Raw genomic sequence first — 15,688 nt, 5'->3', positions numbered from 1 at the left:
AATGGTTTTAATTAATTAAAACAATTAATTGAATTAAAATTGAGATTAAATGAATTCAATTCCTATTATTAGTGTTTTTAAATTGTATGAAAACAATGAAATGCTGGGAATATAATAAACAATTGATAAGATTTAGAGATTAACAGTTGATTTGACATTAAAGGCAACAAACTGTGGGTCAAAATCCATAGCYATTACACGTTTGACTATAATTGCCATTTCCTGTCATTTGTAGTAATAATTGTGTTATTCATATGTAATTCAATATTACAATAATTTATGACAAATAACACACACATTATTTGTATTAATAGACGGCTGCAGACAATACTGTATCCAATCTGAGTCAATATACAGCTTAAAACAGTCTATATTGCCATCAATTAAGAGCTTTTGATTGTAATATCAATTGCCTTGACATCACCTCTCCTTCAATACATTTATTACTAATTTATTAATAAAAACATTATTTTTAAATGAATTATCGTTTGCTTTTGGTTTTCATCACTTTATTGACAATTCATTGAATGTTTAGAAAAACAATTAACAAATCAAAGCATTTTTTAAATTTATGAAAATAGATATGTTTAGACTTTTTGTCAAAATAAAGCAATTATTCATTTTTAAAATAAAGATATTAAATGTTACAAAATATTTAATACAGAAAATAAATAATTCATTAATTATGTGTAATATTATAGCGAAAACATTGAAACTAATGTTATTATAATCCAGTTTTCATCATTAGTTTCAAAATAATATGAAACCTGTTTTCATAAATCAGATTTCAATTCATGTGAATTATATTTTACACCAAAAAATGAAAACCAATTGAATTAATTAAATCATTAAAATAGCCGACAGTTAGGAGAGAGAGAGAGAGAGGAACGGGAAAGTGGAAAATAAATGAATTGTCCAGAAGTCGAGCCAATAGTAGTACTCAATAGGCGTTGTATTGTATCCTAAAGTTTGGCATCAATTGTATGACTGAATGAATGACTGACTGACTGTTCAACAAATTGTTTGCATTAATCACACGGTATTATGTGTTTGAGTGCCAGTATTGCACTGGTATTAGATCACGTGGTTCATGGGATTCATGATATGCTGTAAAACACCGTTATCTACAAACTCTCTACTTATATATAAAGTTATGAAAGACGACTCTAATGCCAGTTATTTTGTAATTATAAAAGTTAAACCATTTATAACATTATTATATAATAAACGTTATATTTATTGAAACTTTTTAAACAATTCCATAGTATTATGGATTTTATACTATTTAAGTGTATATTCAATGAAAAAGTTATCAAATGTTAGTCAGCTTTGAAACAAATAAAGTTTTCAGTACTTTATTATCATTAATACAATTGAAATGCTGTTTGAAATACTGTGAATAATATTGACATTCATTGGTTACTTGGATTCAAATTACAGTAATTGTGTCAACAGTTTAATAGTTTTGTATTCATTGATGAAAAATTGCAACAAATTTTCCAACAATTTTCTAAAATACTCTCTGAATGCAAGTATATATCAATTAATTTATTGAAACCATTCATAAAACATATCTCAGTCTCGTTTAAATCAAATCTTATTATTTATAAAATTGTCGATTCATTGAAACCGTTCATCAATTGTCTGTCATTATTGTCATTAAATATATAATAAATAAAATTAATTTTATAAAATGAAAACATTATTATAAAACTAGAAAATTGTTTTAATTATCAAATAAGAGCAGACAGTAGTATATGATATGAAATTATAAAGTTTTTTAAGTGCTTTTCAACGACTAATCAAAAGAAAGTATTGTTTTATTACAAATTGTTAGCAAATATTGAAGAAAACAATCGAAACAATGGAAGACTCGTTGAGTTCATCGATTGAAAGGGAATTATTGACTCTTCAGATGCTTAACGACAATCTCTTTGACGAAGACGAAGACCAGACATCACTGGACTCAGGGTTTGCTCATTGGGATGATCTGTCAGACCTGGAGAACAACTTTCTCGACAAGAATTTCATCGACTATTTCAGTCAAACCTCAAGCAATAGCGGATCTTTCATCGACACAACCGATGCTTTTAGCGGTGCTTCGGCTGAAGATCTGTTGCGCTCAATATCATCGCCATCTCCATTGAGTTCATGGGAGTCATTATCGCCGATGTCTTCTCCGAACGCATCCGACTGTGACTTACAAATGACACCAAAGAACGACTTTGTTGTACTCGGAGTCGGATTAGACACTCTGACCTCTGATGACGGATGTGTTGTGTCCATAGACAACAACTTTGAGAACTTTTCCGACAATTTCAACACAAATGCAAACAATTACTGTCCGAACACGAAATTACCGCCGATTAACACACAATTCGCGTCAAACTTCTTAAACAGTTTTCATCAGAATTGCAATCAATTATTTGCAAACAATTCTAACAATTTATACAAAGATTTGCCGCTAATGTCGGCACTGGTAGGTCAGACCACACCTTCCAAAAAAACACCGACAAAGAGACAGCGCAAGAGTGTTGTGGCTCAGGAACAGCTGGAAAAGCAGTTTATTTGCAATTATGAAAACTGTAATAAAGTTTACTCCAAGTCATCTCATCTGAAGGCTCATCTGCGGCGACACACCGGCGAAAAACCATTTGCATGTTTGTGGCCGGGATGTGGTTGGCGTTTCTCCCGTTCCGATGAACTCTCGCGACACAAACGATCGCATACTAACGACAAGCCATACGAATGTCCCATTTGTACCAAACGGTTCTCACGAAGCGATCATTTGGCAAAACACTTGAAAGTTCACAGAAAAGAGTTTCCCGAAGGTCTCAACTATGATCTACTGTTGCCCCGTCGGGGTCGGGCCGGTCGTAGACCGTATAAACAGCACAACAACAACAACAACAACTGCTTCAACATCAAAACCACTTTCATCCACAACAACATTCATTATCCATATCTGGAGTACAAACAAACAAATTAATTGTTGGCCAACAATACCACTAATTCTTAGCAATGATTATAACAAACATTAAGATATTTATCGTTAGCTTTAATTCAAATCAATGAATAACAAGATATACTTTTAATTATTTTTTTAACTGACAAAAGATTTTTTAATTTTCTCTATTTATTGAATTTGACTTAAAAAGAGAGTCAAATGATGTTAAATGTATTATAAGTAAGAAATGTTTGCCTCATATATAGTGAACTTTATTTTTATATAAAATTTATATAATTATTGGACAAAACAATTCAGAATTGTTTTATTTTTATATAATTAAGTTAACTTATAATTAAATTAATTGCTTTATCGATAAAYATTTTACTATTTATTTATTGAAAATAAAATCTAGTTTTATTTAAAAATTAATGATTTGATGAAAATATTCTAGAATTTAGTTGAAATTCTCACTATAATGAGGTTTATTAATAAATGTTGTTTTAATTATACATTTATTGAATAATAGAGTGTGTTTTGCATCAAAATTAAATGCAAACAAACATTTTTATAAATATTTAAATAGTATTTATCATAAATGCTTATTATTGAGTGTCGTTTCTGCATAAATACTGTATATATAAACATAGATATGACTACAGTATAAATACTCGAAGAAAAATAACATTTATTTATTAATTGAGGGCATAATCCATGAAACACATCCATTTGATTACAATTATCATACATTTAACACACAATTCTAGTTTACAAATCATATAATAATTCAATGTATTTAATACTCTATAATTGGAAACTAAAATACAAAAGTGCAGTAAATGCTATCAATTTTTACTACTGTTATATTAAAACAATGTCTCCAATGTCTTATCGAAAATCACTTACGATAATAGCTATTATATTTCAGTTTTTATTTAAGTGGAAAAATAACAACAAAATTCTCCACTTTGTTTGCGTCAATCATAAAGTGTTTATATAATTAACAAAATCATAGCCTTCTTTAGTATTCACCGATTTTATTATTATTTCATTAATATAACAATTATATATTTTATTAGTGTTGTTATTATTGCTATAATTAAGTATTTTTATTGTAGTTTTATCTTTAAAATTAATCAAATCTTTTATTTCTCTTTTTTATAAAATTATGATTTTATTAATGTAATTATTTATTTGATTTATTTAGAAAATATTTGTTTATATTATATAATGTAAAAGTAACTTAAAATTAGTATTGAATACAATTTAATTATACCATATTTATATTGGTTTTTAAAATATTTAATTAATATGTTATATCTATAAATAGACAAGATTGATTTAAATGTGTGAATAAACTTTATTTTGATTATTTTATACTAAAACTAATTTGATTAAAATGTAATTTATTTCATATTCAATGTTAAATACAGTAATTTTATAACAATCAAGAATTTTATAAAACATATCAAAAATGAAATTATAGCAATAATAAACCAAATTTATTAATTTTATTCCTATAAAAGTAATTTTAAAAATTGTAAAAATTGTTTTATTTGTTTAGAATTTACAACATTATTATGATTTAGAGACTATATTATTATATATTTATAACAATTTATGCAAATTATATATAAAAAAAAGTTTTAATATCTTATATCTGTGTTTAAAGAAGAACTTATACAAGAAGTAAATGTTTTGAATAATAAAACGATATTTGATTTAAATAATTACATTAATATTTATATCATTTTATTTATTATTTTAGTCTATATTGAAGTTAATTTATTTTAATTGTATTTCATTTCTGTTCATATAATTTAAAGAAAATTTTATGTAAATTAAAATAMAATATAATACTTTTGTCTAAGTTTAAGAAATTAATAAATTTAAATTCAATTAGTTTTAGTCATTATCTATAAAATATCTGTCCTTCAACTCTATATACAAATTAATAATTATTACATTATATACTGTAGACTGACTTTAATATTTAATAATTTAATAACTAATTTATATCTTCTTTAATGCATTGATTGTAAACATAATTATTTTAAATATATTATTATTACTTTATTTTAAACATTTTTCTTGTTATCAGTCAAATAGCGTTTTTATAAAAATCATTTTATTATAATTTATAAGAAAAATATGCTAACAATTTGTAAACTTTAATTAATTATCAGCCAATATGTGGATTAAATTATCAATGAATAAATCAATTAACGATTAATTCATAAAATATATTATTATGAATCAATACATACAGWTTTATACTGTTTATTATTGATATATTAATTACAATAATTATCTTAAATGTCTTTTTGTCGATTAACTTAATAAACAAATAAAATTTTTATGAAAATATTATTTTCTAGTATTATAATACCTGAGGCTATTACTTTTAAATCAAATTTTTAATGAATGAATAATACAATTCCGTAGTAAAAAACATAAAATATATTATCATTAGTTTTGTTAATAAATTATTAGTAATACTAATGGAAATTCGTTTCTTAGTATTTAATAATCAAACAAATATTTGTCTTATGAGTCAACATATGATAAGCCGTTTAGAAACAAATCATTAGGTATTATAAAGTATTAATACATTTAAAAAGTAAACAAATTGTTTAGTCATTTAGTGAATTAACACATGTTTAATGTTTTATTTGTTATTAATATGTTTTCAATCAATCAAAAGTCATCAATAATACAATCCTTTATTTTAAGAGATATTTCACTTTCAATGTCTGATTGCGAAAAATCAACAAATATTAATAATTTTTGCAATTAATATAAAATATTTAATTTTATTGATTACCGTTTGGTTGGAAACATTGTTTTTAGTACTAAAGTATATAATTGCAAAATAGTAATCAAATGTAGTATAAGTTATATTGAATTATAATAACTAGATTTATTAGTCCATTAATACATTAGYTTCACATCTCATTATAGTTTTGAAGAAAAAATAGTTTTACTGTAAAAATAAAATTCAATATTTAGTTATATTTATATACAGTATTATACCTGTAGTACAATATCAATAATTTTAAAACATTATTTAAAATAACCCGTCACAATCTAACAAAAAATTTTKAAATAGTTTTTTTATTTTCTATGCTTAATATATGGTATAAATTTGGTCAAAATGGGAAACATTGTAATCTCAGGTTCTCTAAAAACAGAAAAATCGTACAAAAATACACATTTAGTAGAGATATTGTGAACAAGTATTTATTGAATTTGTAATAATTATTATATTTTATGACAGAAATTAAATTTATCTTAAATTTGTCCAAAAAAAGTACAAATTAGTAACTATTGCTGAATATGTCATTCGAGTAGAGAAAATGAGATTTAATAAAACATTATTACTTTTGATAATTTAATCAAAAAAAGTACAAAATATTTACAGATATATAATAGTCTATAAAATTTCAAAAATCTCCTCATTTAGCAATAAAATGATTGTAATTATAAAAATTATTTATTTATAACTTGAATAATAATAAAAATTTGATACTTTAATAATAAGTTAGAAATAATTGTTTTTTCCGTTTTCAATGTCACGTTATGTTAAATACTCGGAATTTATTTAGAAAAATATGTAAATTAACATAAATTACAAGATATTTAGTATATATTCGTATATCTTATATACTTATAGTTGAAATAAATCATAATATGATTGTCATTAATTAATTAATACTGTATTAACTATCAAATTAATAAAATTACTATAAATTTAGTTGATTTGTTGTTAGTATAATAGTTAATGTGATGTAAATGTTATATCATAGTAACTATTGAGTCAATGATAGCCTTGAAATAAAACTTTTTTAAACAAATGTTGTTTTTTCATGAATTGTTTCTAAACTAATTGTACGACACTTTCATTGAGTGATTGACTTTCATATACAACAACTGACTCATAAAAATCATTTTAGTTATAATTAATAAACGATTTATTTTATCTAATGTTTTGTTAAATAAAAATTATTTCATATATTCATAGATACAGTATTTTACACTAAGTAATCAAATGTGATTTATTTATCAWTTTTATTCAATATAATATTATAAAGTTTGAAATATATGATGACTTTATTCAATTGTAATTAATGGTTGATTAGTCATAACCAGGGTTTTAAGAAAATAAATGCCTGCCCTGGCAATGCCCAAATAGATGCCATAAATGCCTGGCATTTTAGGCATCTATTTTATTTGTCTGCCAATTTAAATTGCTAAAAGCAATTAGCAATTAAGCAATTTAGTGTTTTAACGTGTTAATTAAATTTACAATTTATTTATTTCCAATGATATTACCTTTTAATTAAAGGTATACAAAACAAAAATACAAACAAATATATTATAAAAACAATGTTTTATAAATTAATTAATATAAAATTAAAATAATAGGTGTCACCACCTGAAAATAGATGCCCAGGGCATGGCAGAGACAGGGCAGGCATTTGGCAAAATTGGCATCTATTGTTTATGCCTGCCATTTTTAAGACCCTGGTCATAACCTCTTAATTTAGGAGACATTAAGACAACAACCGATGAAAAAAATTGTTGTTTAATTTATTTTCACACATTTTCTCAAATTATTTTCATTAACTTTCAAATAATTAATATATTTTTATTTAAATTTGTTTAAAAGTGTATTTATTGTAAAATAAATTAAAGAATAAAATTCAAAAATAGCATAAATATTATTTAAAATTAAATGTAAATTTTGAATGTATGGCAAAACATTAGAATAAAATGTTTTTTTTTTGCAAAATAAATAAATGACATAAACAGGTAGTTTGTCATATCATATATTTTGAAGCCCTATATGTAAATTGATTAGTTTTAACATGGTTAATTGACAATAAATTGACCATCATCATCATCATCATCGTCATCATCATTATCAACACCTGACGGAACAGAAAATTTTCAGAAAAGTTTATCCAAGAATCCAAAATGTGTCAATCATTTTGAATGTTTGGATAAATATATAAACTTTTATACAAATATGTTATTATTTTTATATTTTAAAAAGTAATGAAAAATTAAAATAATGTGTCTGTACTTCAGTTTCTAGTAAAACAAAATTATTATTGAATTTAATAAATAAAATGCGTTTAAATTTCTAATTAAAAATATTAATTTATATATATTTATGATATTATTGTTTTTAATTTTTAAAATTTGTATTTGTGTTACATTAATGACACAATTTTTAAATTTCTATACTTTTAGTTAAACAATACAACTATTAATAATACTTTTACTGTTATATTGAATATTATATTATAATATCACAAATATGTACGTTATTTATGAATGATTTACAACAGGCATTGGACACGAAATTTAAAAATGCATTTTTTAAGAGTACATATGATATAAAATATTTGTAGAAAAATATTTACATTTAAGGGTTAAATGTTTGAACAGTAAAGTAATGACAATATTGTATGACTGAAGTCAACTGTAATACTGATAATCAAATCGAACGCACAATCAGTTGGAATAGAATTCGTCACATAATATACTGTAATAACTGATCGCTTGAATTGTGTAATCGTATTGTTATTATTGTTGTTATTATTGTATTGTTTGTGACATATATTCGTAAACATTATGAGAGATGTAATAAACAAATTGAATGAACGATTCAATCGATTCGTCGATAAAAGTGTTAATAATTATCACAAGACTGACCACAACTATCACACAATTATTAATAATAATAATAATATTCATAATAACAACAAACGGTTACAATTTAGTGACCAATTGGTGACCGCACGAAACGSTACCACTTATTCGACTAAATCGTTGCCGCGATCGCTGACCAGAAAAGCCGTGAAACATAGACCGTTGACGACTAGCAATTCGGTGACTGTTGGCGGTGGACATACGTTGGCCACAACACGCAATTATCCGCATTACTCATCAGTCGATTGTTTGCCACCCGAAGAGACAATGGCATCGGACATGACATTAGCGCCGATCCGATCACTGGACGACTACTTGTTAAGTGTGAATCGCTTCCAATTACCGCAATTGAAAGACTTAGACAAATGGAACCATCGGGTCGTCAATAATCTACTTTACTATCAAACCAACTATTTCTTGACCGCAATCATCATATTTACACTCATCGGGTATTTATTGCATTTATATTATATATTATTAGTTTGTATTTTATTATATCATATCATATAAAATCAATTATAAAACTATTAGAAATTTACATAATATCTAAAGTTTTTGAAATTTATTATTTAATAATAATAAACAGTAAAAGGAATCAAAACCAATACAAATAGTTTAACAGTTTATTAAATATTTATATAGTTTTCAAATTTTTTAGTCATTAAAAAACACATCAAAAGACATAAAATGATTAATGATTTAATAGATATTTATGCGAAGATTACCTAAATTGCAATATTGGTCTCAATTACTTCACTAACATTTTATTATTTATTAATCACTAAATTTTAATATTTTTTCTATCATTAATTTAAAAGTACTTTTTGTAGCAATTGTTTACTATTACTACAGTTTTATTAATACAATAATCACAATTARCTTTCTTTCTAAAAATATATTTTAAAAGCGATTAATAGCATAAATTACAAACAATTTTTATAATAAAATATATTTAATGTTTTTAATACTTTAATTTTAATGAATTATAATTTTTTATAATTTCAATCAGTATAATAAAACCGACGCAAATGTTGTTGGGATTGTTGGCTCTGTTGATAGCGATAGCAATCTTCATATATGCGAACAACAAATCTCCTCAATTCATGGACTTCAAGCGTTCGCATCCCATCATCTCATTGATGTTGATCTTTGGCGGCGGATCTCTCATTGTATACCTGTTCAGTGCTGTACTGGTATTCCTCTTTGGCGTACTATTGCCTCTATTTCTGGTGCTATTACACGCCAGCCTAAGAACCAGAAACTTGAAGAATAAGATGACAAATACCATGGAAAACATGGGTATTCTAAAGACACCAATGGGTATATTACTTGACTCGTTTGGTTCGGACCCAAATGCACATTTTTATTGAACCGTTACATAATTGTGCAATTTATTATTATTATTATTATTATTATTATTATTACTAAGTTTTAACGATTGACTCAAGTGATTGACCAGTTAGGTGACGTGCCATTGCTTATAGTTGTTAATTATCTAATAAATATTAAAATGTAATGAAGACATAATTTTTCATTGACTGCTTATTTGACTAGTCATTCAAGTGGTTGCTTAACAATATAAATAACAGACAAAATAAAAACCAAAAATTTTAATTCTTTTTATTAGATCTTAAGATTTTAAAACTACTCTTTGTTATAAAAACTAAAACTTTTTGTTATAAGTGTGTATTTTTATTCATTTATTTAACATTAAAAATGTTATAATGAATCATCTATTAATTGATCCATTTTTGAATTATTAACAAATTGTTTTAAAATTAATTTTCAAAATGTTATGTTAAAAGAATATATATATATATATATATTTATTTTGAATTTGTTTGAATTTTTTATAACATGATATCTTATTAGAAAATATTTGAAAATACAATTTGTAAATAACACATACATTCAAATGTTATTGAATTTTTGACAGTAATTTGCAACAACAGCTTATTTGGATCACTTTTCAAGCTTTGTTAACATGTGTTGAACATTAAAAATCTGACAAAAACTGACCAATTGTTGCAATTAAGTTGATATTAACAAATTGAATAAATCTTATACATTATACATATAATTTGTATTWGATAAATACAGTATTATTTTGATTTACGTTWAAAGCAATTACGGTAAGTTAATAATTAATTAAAAATGATCTTGTTAATGACTTTAATTTTGATTGTTTTTGTTAGATATACAGTTAATGACATATTAACACAATTATTAAATTTAAAAGTCTATTAGCTGTGGAAATGTTTGTAAAATATTGTTGTTTTTTGGATGTTTAAGATCTTGCATTGAATTATACCGTTAAAGAAATGTAAACATTATTTTTTCTTAATTATTAAATAAAAATATTGAATTGAATTCACATTTTTTTTGTATATATCTTTATAACTAAATCTAAATATTTTATTTAACTTTTATCTTTTTTGTGGAACAATCACTTTAATTGTTAGACATTTTTAATAGTTCATAATCTTAAATTTTGAATGACCATGATAAACCAATAAAAATGTTTAGATTATAATATTAAATTTATAAATAATTATGAGAAACCAAATTTTAAAATATTAAAAAACTAAATTTAATAATTATTAATATTGTTTATATATTTTGTTAGTAATAATGTTTTCATTTTATTTTCTATATTTTTTATTTACTCTGATCTCAAATAATATTTACTAAATTATTATTTCTATCTTAACTTTTATGTTATTTTATTTATTTATTTATTCATTTGTATTGATTAGATGACAAATAAATATATTACCGGTAAATAAAAGTTCTAAAAAAATACTAATATTATTATATTGTACTGAATTATGAATGTAATGTGAATACAGTCTGTAATACATATGTTTATATGACTTGTTTGACTATTGCAAGGATGGGTATACATATTAATACTGGTCTCCAATAGAGGATATGGTAAAAGGGTAGGTGCGGGGAGAGTCAATTAGTACACAATGTACTAGTAGTACAGTACTACACATATGGGTCTGTCAATGATTGCTGAATAACATTGAAATAAAAATTTTATAGTAGTCAACAAAAATTTAAAAAATAAGGAATAAAGTGTTTTTATATATTTTTTCGTATATTTTCATGTAATATAAAAATAATAAATAATAACAATATTAATATTACATATAATTATAATATATTAAATACATAAAAATTATATTTAAATAATAACTTATTTTTCAAAATTATATTTAAAATTTGTCTTAATTCTACATATTCTACTGTATATGTAATTTATTTATACTCTAAATATAATATAGTTTGGTCTAGTTTTTTATATAATACCATGATATATAGTATATATTATATATACATACTTGCAATACAAACAGTTTGAGCACTAAAATTATATTATATAAGTATTGAATACAAATTTATGTAGCTTTAAGTCTGCTTAGAAAATAAGACAAAATCTGTATTTAATTTTGTAAATAATAATTTCATTTTTTGTGTGATGTTTTCAATACAACAACTTATTTAAAATTATTAATTTATTAAGTTTTTTGTAGTTATCGACACTTTTTATATATTAATATATATTTTATTTTTCAAGGGCTATTAGTCAAGGGCTATACAGACTCTATTGTAATGATCTTTATTTTTAAAGTTAAAATATCAATTCAATTACTAATACAGTAATAAGATTTAATTGTTATTAATAGTTACTAAYTACACTTTAACAAATATCAAGAAAATAAAAATAACCTGGCATATTATTAACGTTTTTTTAACTTTCTAGAAATTGTATATTTTTTAGAAATTTATACTTTTTTGACTATTGATTCATTTAAGATTGTTTACAGATTCTATAAATATTGATAATTTCTATATTGATTTAATTTTTGTACTTTTATATAAATATCTGGTATTATCTGAATATTTTTAATAAGATATTATTTTACTTATTATTCATTTGAAATACTGATTATTAATCAGTGATTAATAAAATATAAATATTTATAGATTTTCATTCATATTAATAATAATATACTAATATTAAACTTTATATTGCGATCAAATATATAACAAAAATTATTTTATTAAATACATTCTTCTTAAACATCAAAGTATTAATTTTACATAAGATTTTTATAAATATATTAAATAATTTTTGTGAAACTTGTATTTTGACAAATTTTATCTATTATATAGATAATTACTGTAATATATGATAAACATGATATGTAATGATACCAATGTCTACCAATGATATAGTATATCCGGTTTAAGTTATGATTTCTGACATTTAAAAGTGATTAAAAAATTTAAAAATCATATCATTTACTAAATATCAGTGTTTTGCACAACTATTTAAAGATACTTTCATAAAATATTTATTATTGCTTGAAATTAACTTATAGTGTAATTATAAACATTTTATTAAACTTAAATAAGTTTAGTATTTATAGTTTAAAATGTCTGAAAATCAAAAGAAAGTGGTGTTAGCCTATAGTGGAGGACTGGACACAACTTGTATACTGTTTTGGCTCAAAGAACAGGGATATCAAGTGATTTGTTATACAGTAAGTGATTTAAAATTATTGAATGTTTGTTATTAATAGAGAAAAACTCAGCAAAATCTATAATAAAATTCTAGGCAGATGTGGGACAGGAGGAGGACTTGGATCAAGTGAGACAACAAGCCTTAAAACTTGGAGCTATTAAAGTATTTTTCAAAACTAAACAATTATTGTGAAATATAAGAAAAATCAAATTTTGTATACATTTAGGCGATTGTCGACAACAGAATTGAAGAATTTGTCACAGAATTTGTTTATCCATCTCTTGCTTATGGAGGCATATATCAGGGACGGTATCTTTTGGGAACATCCCTATGTAGACCATGTATTTCAAAAGGTATTACTAGAGTGGCTAATGAGGAAAAAGCAGAGTTCATAGCACACGGAGCCACCGGTAAAGGCAACGATCAAATCAGATTTGAATTGTCTTGTATTTCATTGGACTCTAATATTAAAGTATTTATTAAATTAAAACAAATTTCAATTAAATGAATGAATGAATGAATGAATGAATAAACATAATTAAAATTACAGTGCATTACTCCCTGGAGAATGGAATCGTTTTATAATAGATTTGAAGGTAGACTCGATCTAATAGAATATGCAAAAGTTAGTTAATAAATCATATTTTAATACTAAATCAATTAAATAACTTATTTTTATAGTCTAATGGTTTTAAAGTGACGGCCACTCCTGACAAACCTTATAGTACTGATGCAAATATAATGCACATTAGCTTTGAATCGGGTGTTTTGGAAGATCCTCTGCACCCGCCTATTGATGACATGTATTTAATGACTGCTAATCCCAGTCAATGGCCAAATGAAGCCGAAGAAATCAAAATAACATTTAGTGAAGGAATTCCTCGATTAGTAGAGAATTTAAATACAAAAGAGAAAATCGATAAACCGATAGATATTTTGAAATATCTCAACAAATTAGGCGGAAAGCATGGCATCGGCAGAATTGATGTAATAATTGATTTTATAAAAATTGATTAATAAATTTTTATTTAATTTATTATAGATTGTTGAGGACAGATATATTGGTATGAAATCTCGTGGAGTATATGAGACACCGGGAGGTACTATCATCTGGAATGCCGTCAGAGATCTAGAATTGCTTTGTTTGGATCGAGTAATACATTTAATAATTATATTATATATAACTTATAAAACAAAATTATTAAATGATTAGGAAGTCAATCAAATTAGGACTCAATTGGCAGAAAAGTTTGCGGAAAAAGTTTATTATGGACTTTGGTATTCACCGGAATGTCATTATATTAGAGCCTGTCTTAAGTTAAGCCAGAAATTGGTCAATGGATATGTCATTCTTCAACTGTTTAAAGGAAATGCTTATATTAGAGGACGAAAAGCTATTAAATCACTTTATGATCAACAGTTAGTCAGGTATTACTACTTTTCTATAATCATAATACTGTATATTATTTATGTTTTTATCAATTCAATCAATTACTATTTAATATGGTTTATAAAACACATAATTAATTAATTAATTACTGTTTTGATTAGTATGGATGTCCAAGGTCAGTTTACACCAAACAATGCCGATGGCTTCATCAAGACATCTGCAATAAGATTGACAGCATTTAACAATGTTTATAAACARAGTCCATATAGTAGTTAAATAACAAATTTTTAACTCAACAACAATTCAACTTACAATACAATACAATACAATTTCTATTGATTTTTATTATTTCAATCTATTTTTAGATTAACTTTAAAATAATTTACTATTTAATCATCAATTTTTTGTATTTCTAATTAACAAAAGTTTAATTTATTTTAAATATTATAAATAAAAAATTACTGTATTAAATACCATTTAGATATTTATATTTTGCTGTACCTTGGACAATTTCATATAGCTTAATGATTTTCAGTAAGTTATAAAATATTAATATAGTTTACATTTTACAAGCTTTTTTAAAAGCACTCAATATATCTGAATTCATATTTTTTCTTATAAATGTATTTTTTATTATTAAGTTATGCAATGTTTTTATGGTAACCATAACTAAAATTAATTTTTCAAACTAATAATATGTTAGTATAATATTATATAATTTTTTGTTATTACAAAAAATATCAATAAATGAAAGATAATGTGAATATATTTCTAAAGATTAATGAATATTAAATTATTATTATTATGTCTAATGATTCCATTATTCAAAACATTATGTCATTATAAAGTTAATCGATATGTTATGTGTTTTATAAAAAAATTCTGGTTTTAAGCTTAAAAGAAAATATTTAAATATTAGTATCAATTTGTATGAAATTTTGTTATTTTATTTATTATGAAAGATTGGAAAAAGATAATCGTAGACTATACAGGAGGTAATTGAAAATCATTTTTTAATTTATTCAGTTTTTAAATATTAATACAATTTTTGCAAATTAATAGCAATAATCGGTATATTATTGGCAATATTTATATGTCT

General features: G+C 23.7%; 3 protein-coding genes across 3 annotated transcripts; all 3 read left to right on the top strand.

Annotated features, from left to right (window-relative positions):
• Positions 1 to 1,161: 1,161 nt before the first annotated feature.
• Positions 1,162 to 3,247, top strand: LOC128961443 (early growth response protein 4-like). The gene has a single exon (XM_054307685.1). The coding sequence runs from the start codon at positions 1,865 to 1,867 to the stop codon at positions 2,987 to 2,989; it is 1,125 nt and encodes a 374-aa protein (XP_054163660.1). The 5' UTR covers positions 1,162 to 1,864; the 3' UTR covers positions 2,990 to 3,247.
• A 5,149-nt stretch (positions 3,248 to 8,396) lies between these two features.
• On the top strand, positions 8,397 to 10,271 carry LOC128961450 (PRA1 family protein 3-like). Its single transcript, XM_054307692.1, has 2 exons — positions 8,397 to 9,114; positions 9,675 to 10,271. Exons 1-2 carry the CDS (start codon positions 8,588 to 8,590, stop codon positions 10,033 to 10,035), a joined length of 888 nt encoding a protein of 295 aa, XP_054163667.1. The 5' UTR covers positions 8,397 to 8,587; the 3' UTR covers positions 10,036 to 10,271.
• Positions 10,272 to 12,975: 2,704 nt separating this feature from the next.
• On the top strand, positions 12,976 to 14,910 carry LOC128961440 (argininosuccinate synthase-like). The gene is made up of 8 exons (XM_054307682.1): positions 12,976 to 13,218; positions 13,293 to 13,361; positions 13,426 to 13,671; positions 13,750 to 13,824; positions 13,881 to 14,186; positions 14,242 to 14,352; positions 14,413 to 14,627; positions 14,751 to 14,910. The coding sequence occupies exons 1-8, from the start codon at positions 13,111 to 13,113 to the stop codon at positions 14,863 to 14,865; spliced, it is 1,245 nt and encodes a 414-aa protein (XP_054163657.1). The 5' UTR covers positions 12,976 to 13,110; the 3' UTR covers positions 14,866 to 14,910.
• The last annotated feature ends 778 nt before the right edge of the window (positions 14,911 to 15,688 follow it).

This window comes from Oppia nitens, unplaced genomic scaffold (genome assembly GCF_028296485.1).
Source record: "Oppia nitens isolate AA-2021 unplaced genomic scaffold, nextdenovo-longstitch-racon4-pilon3 scaffold5_pilon_pilon_pilon, whole genome shotgun sequence".
In the NCBI taxonomy this organism is placed as follows: domain Eukaryota; kingdom Metazoa; phylum Arthropoda; class Arachnida; order Sarcoptiformes; family Oppiidae; genus Oppia; species Oppia nitens.
This window is presented reverse-complemented; position numbering and strand designations above follow the sequence as displayed.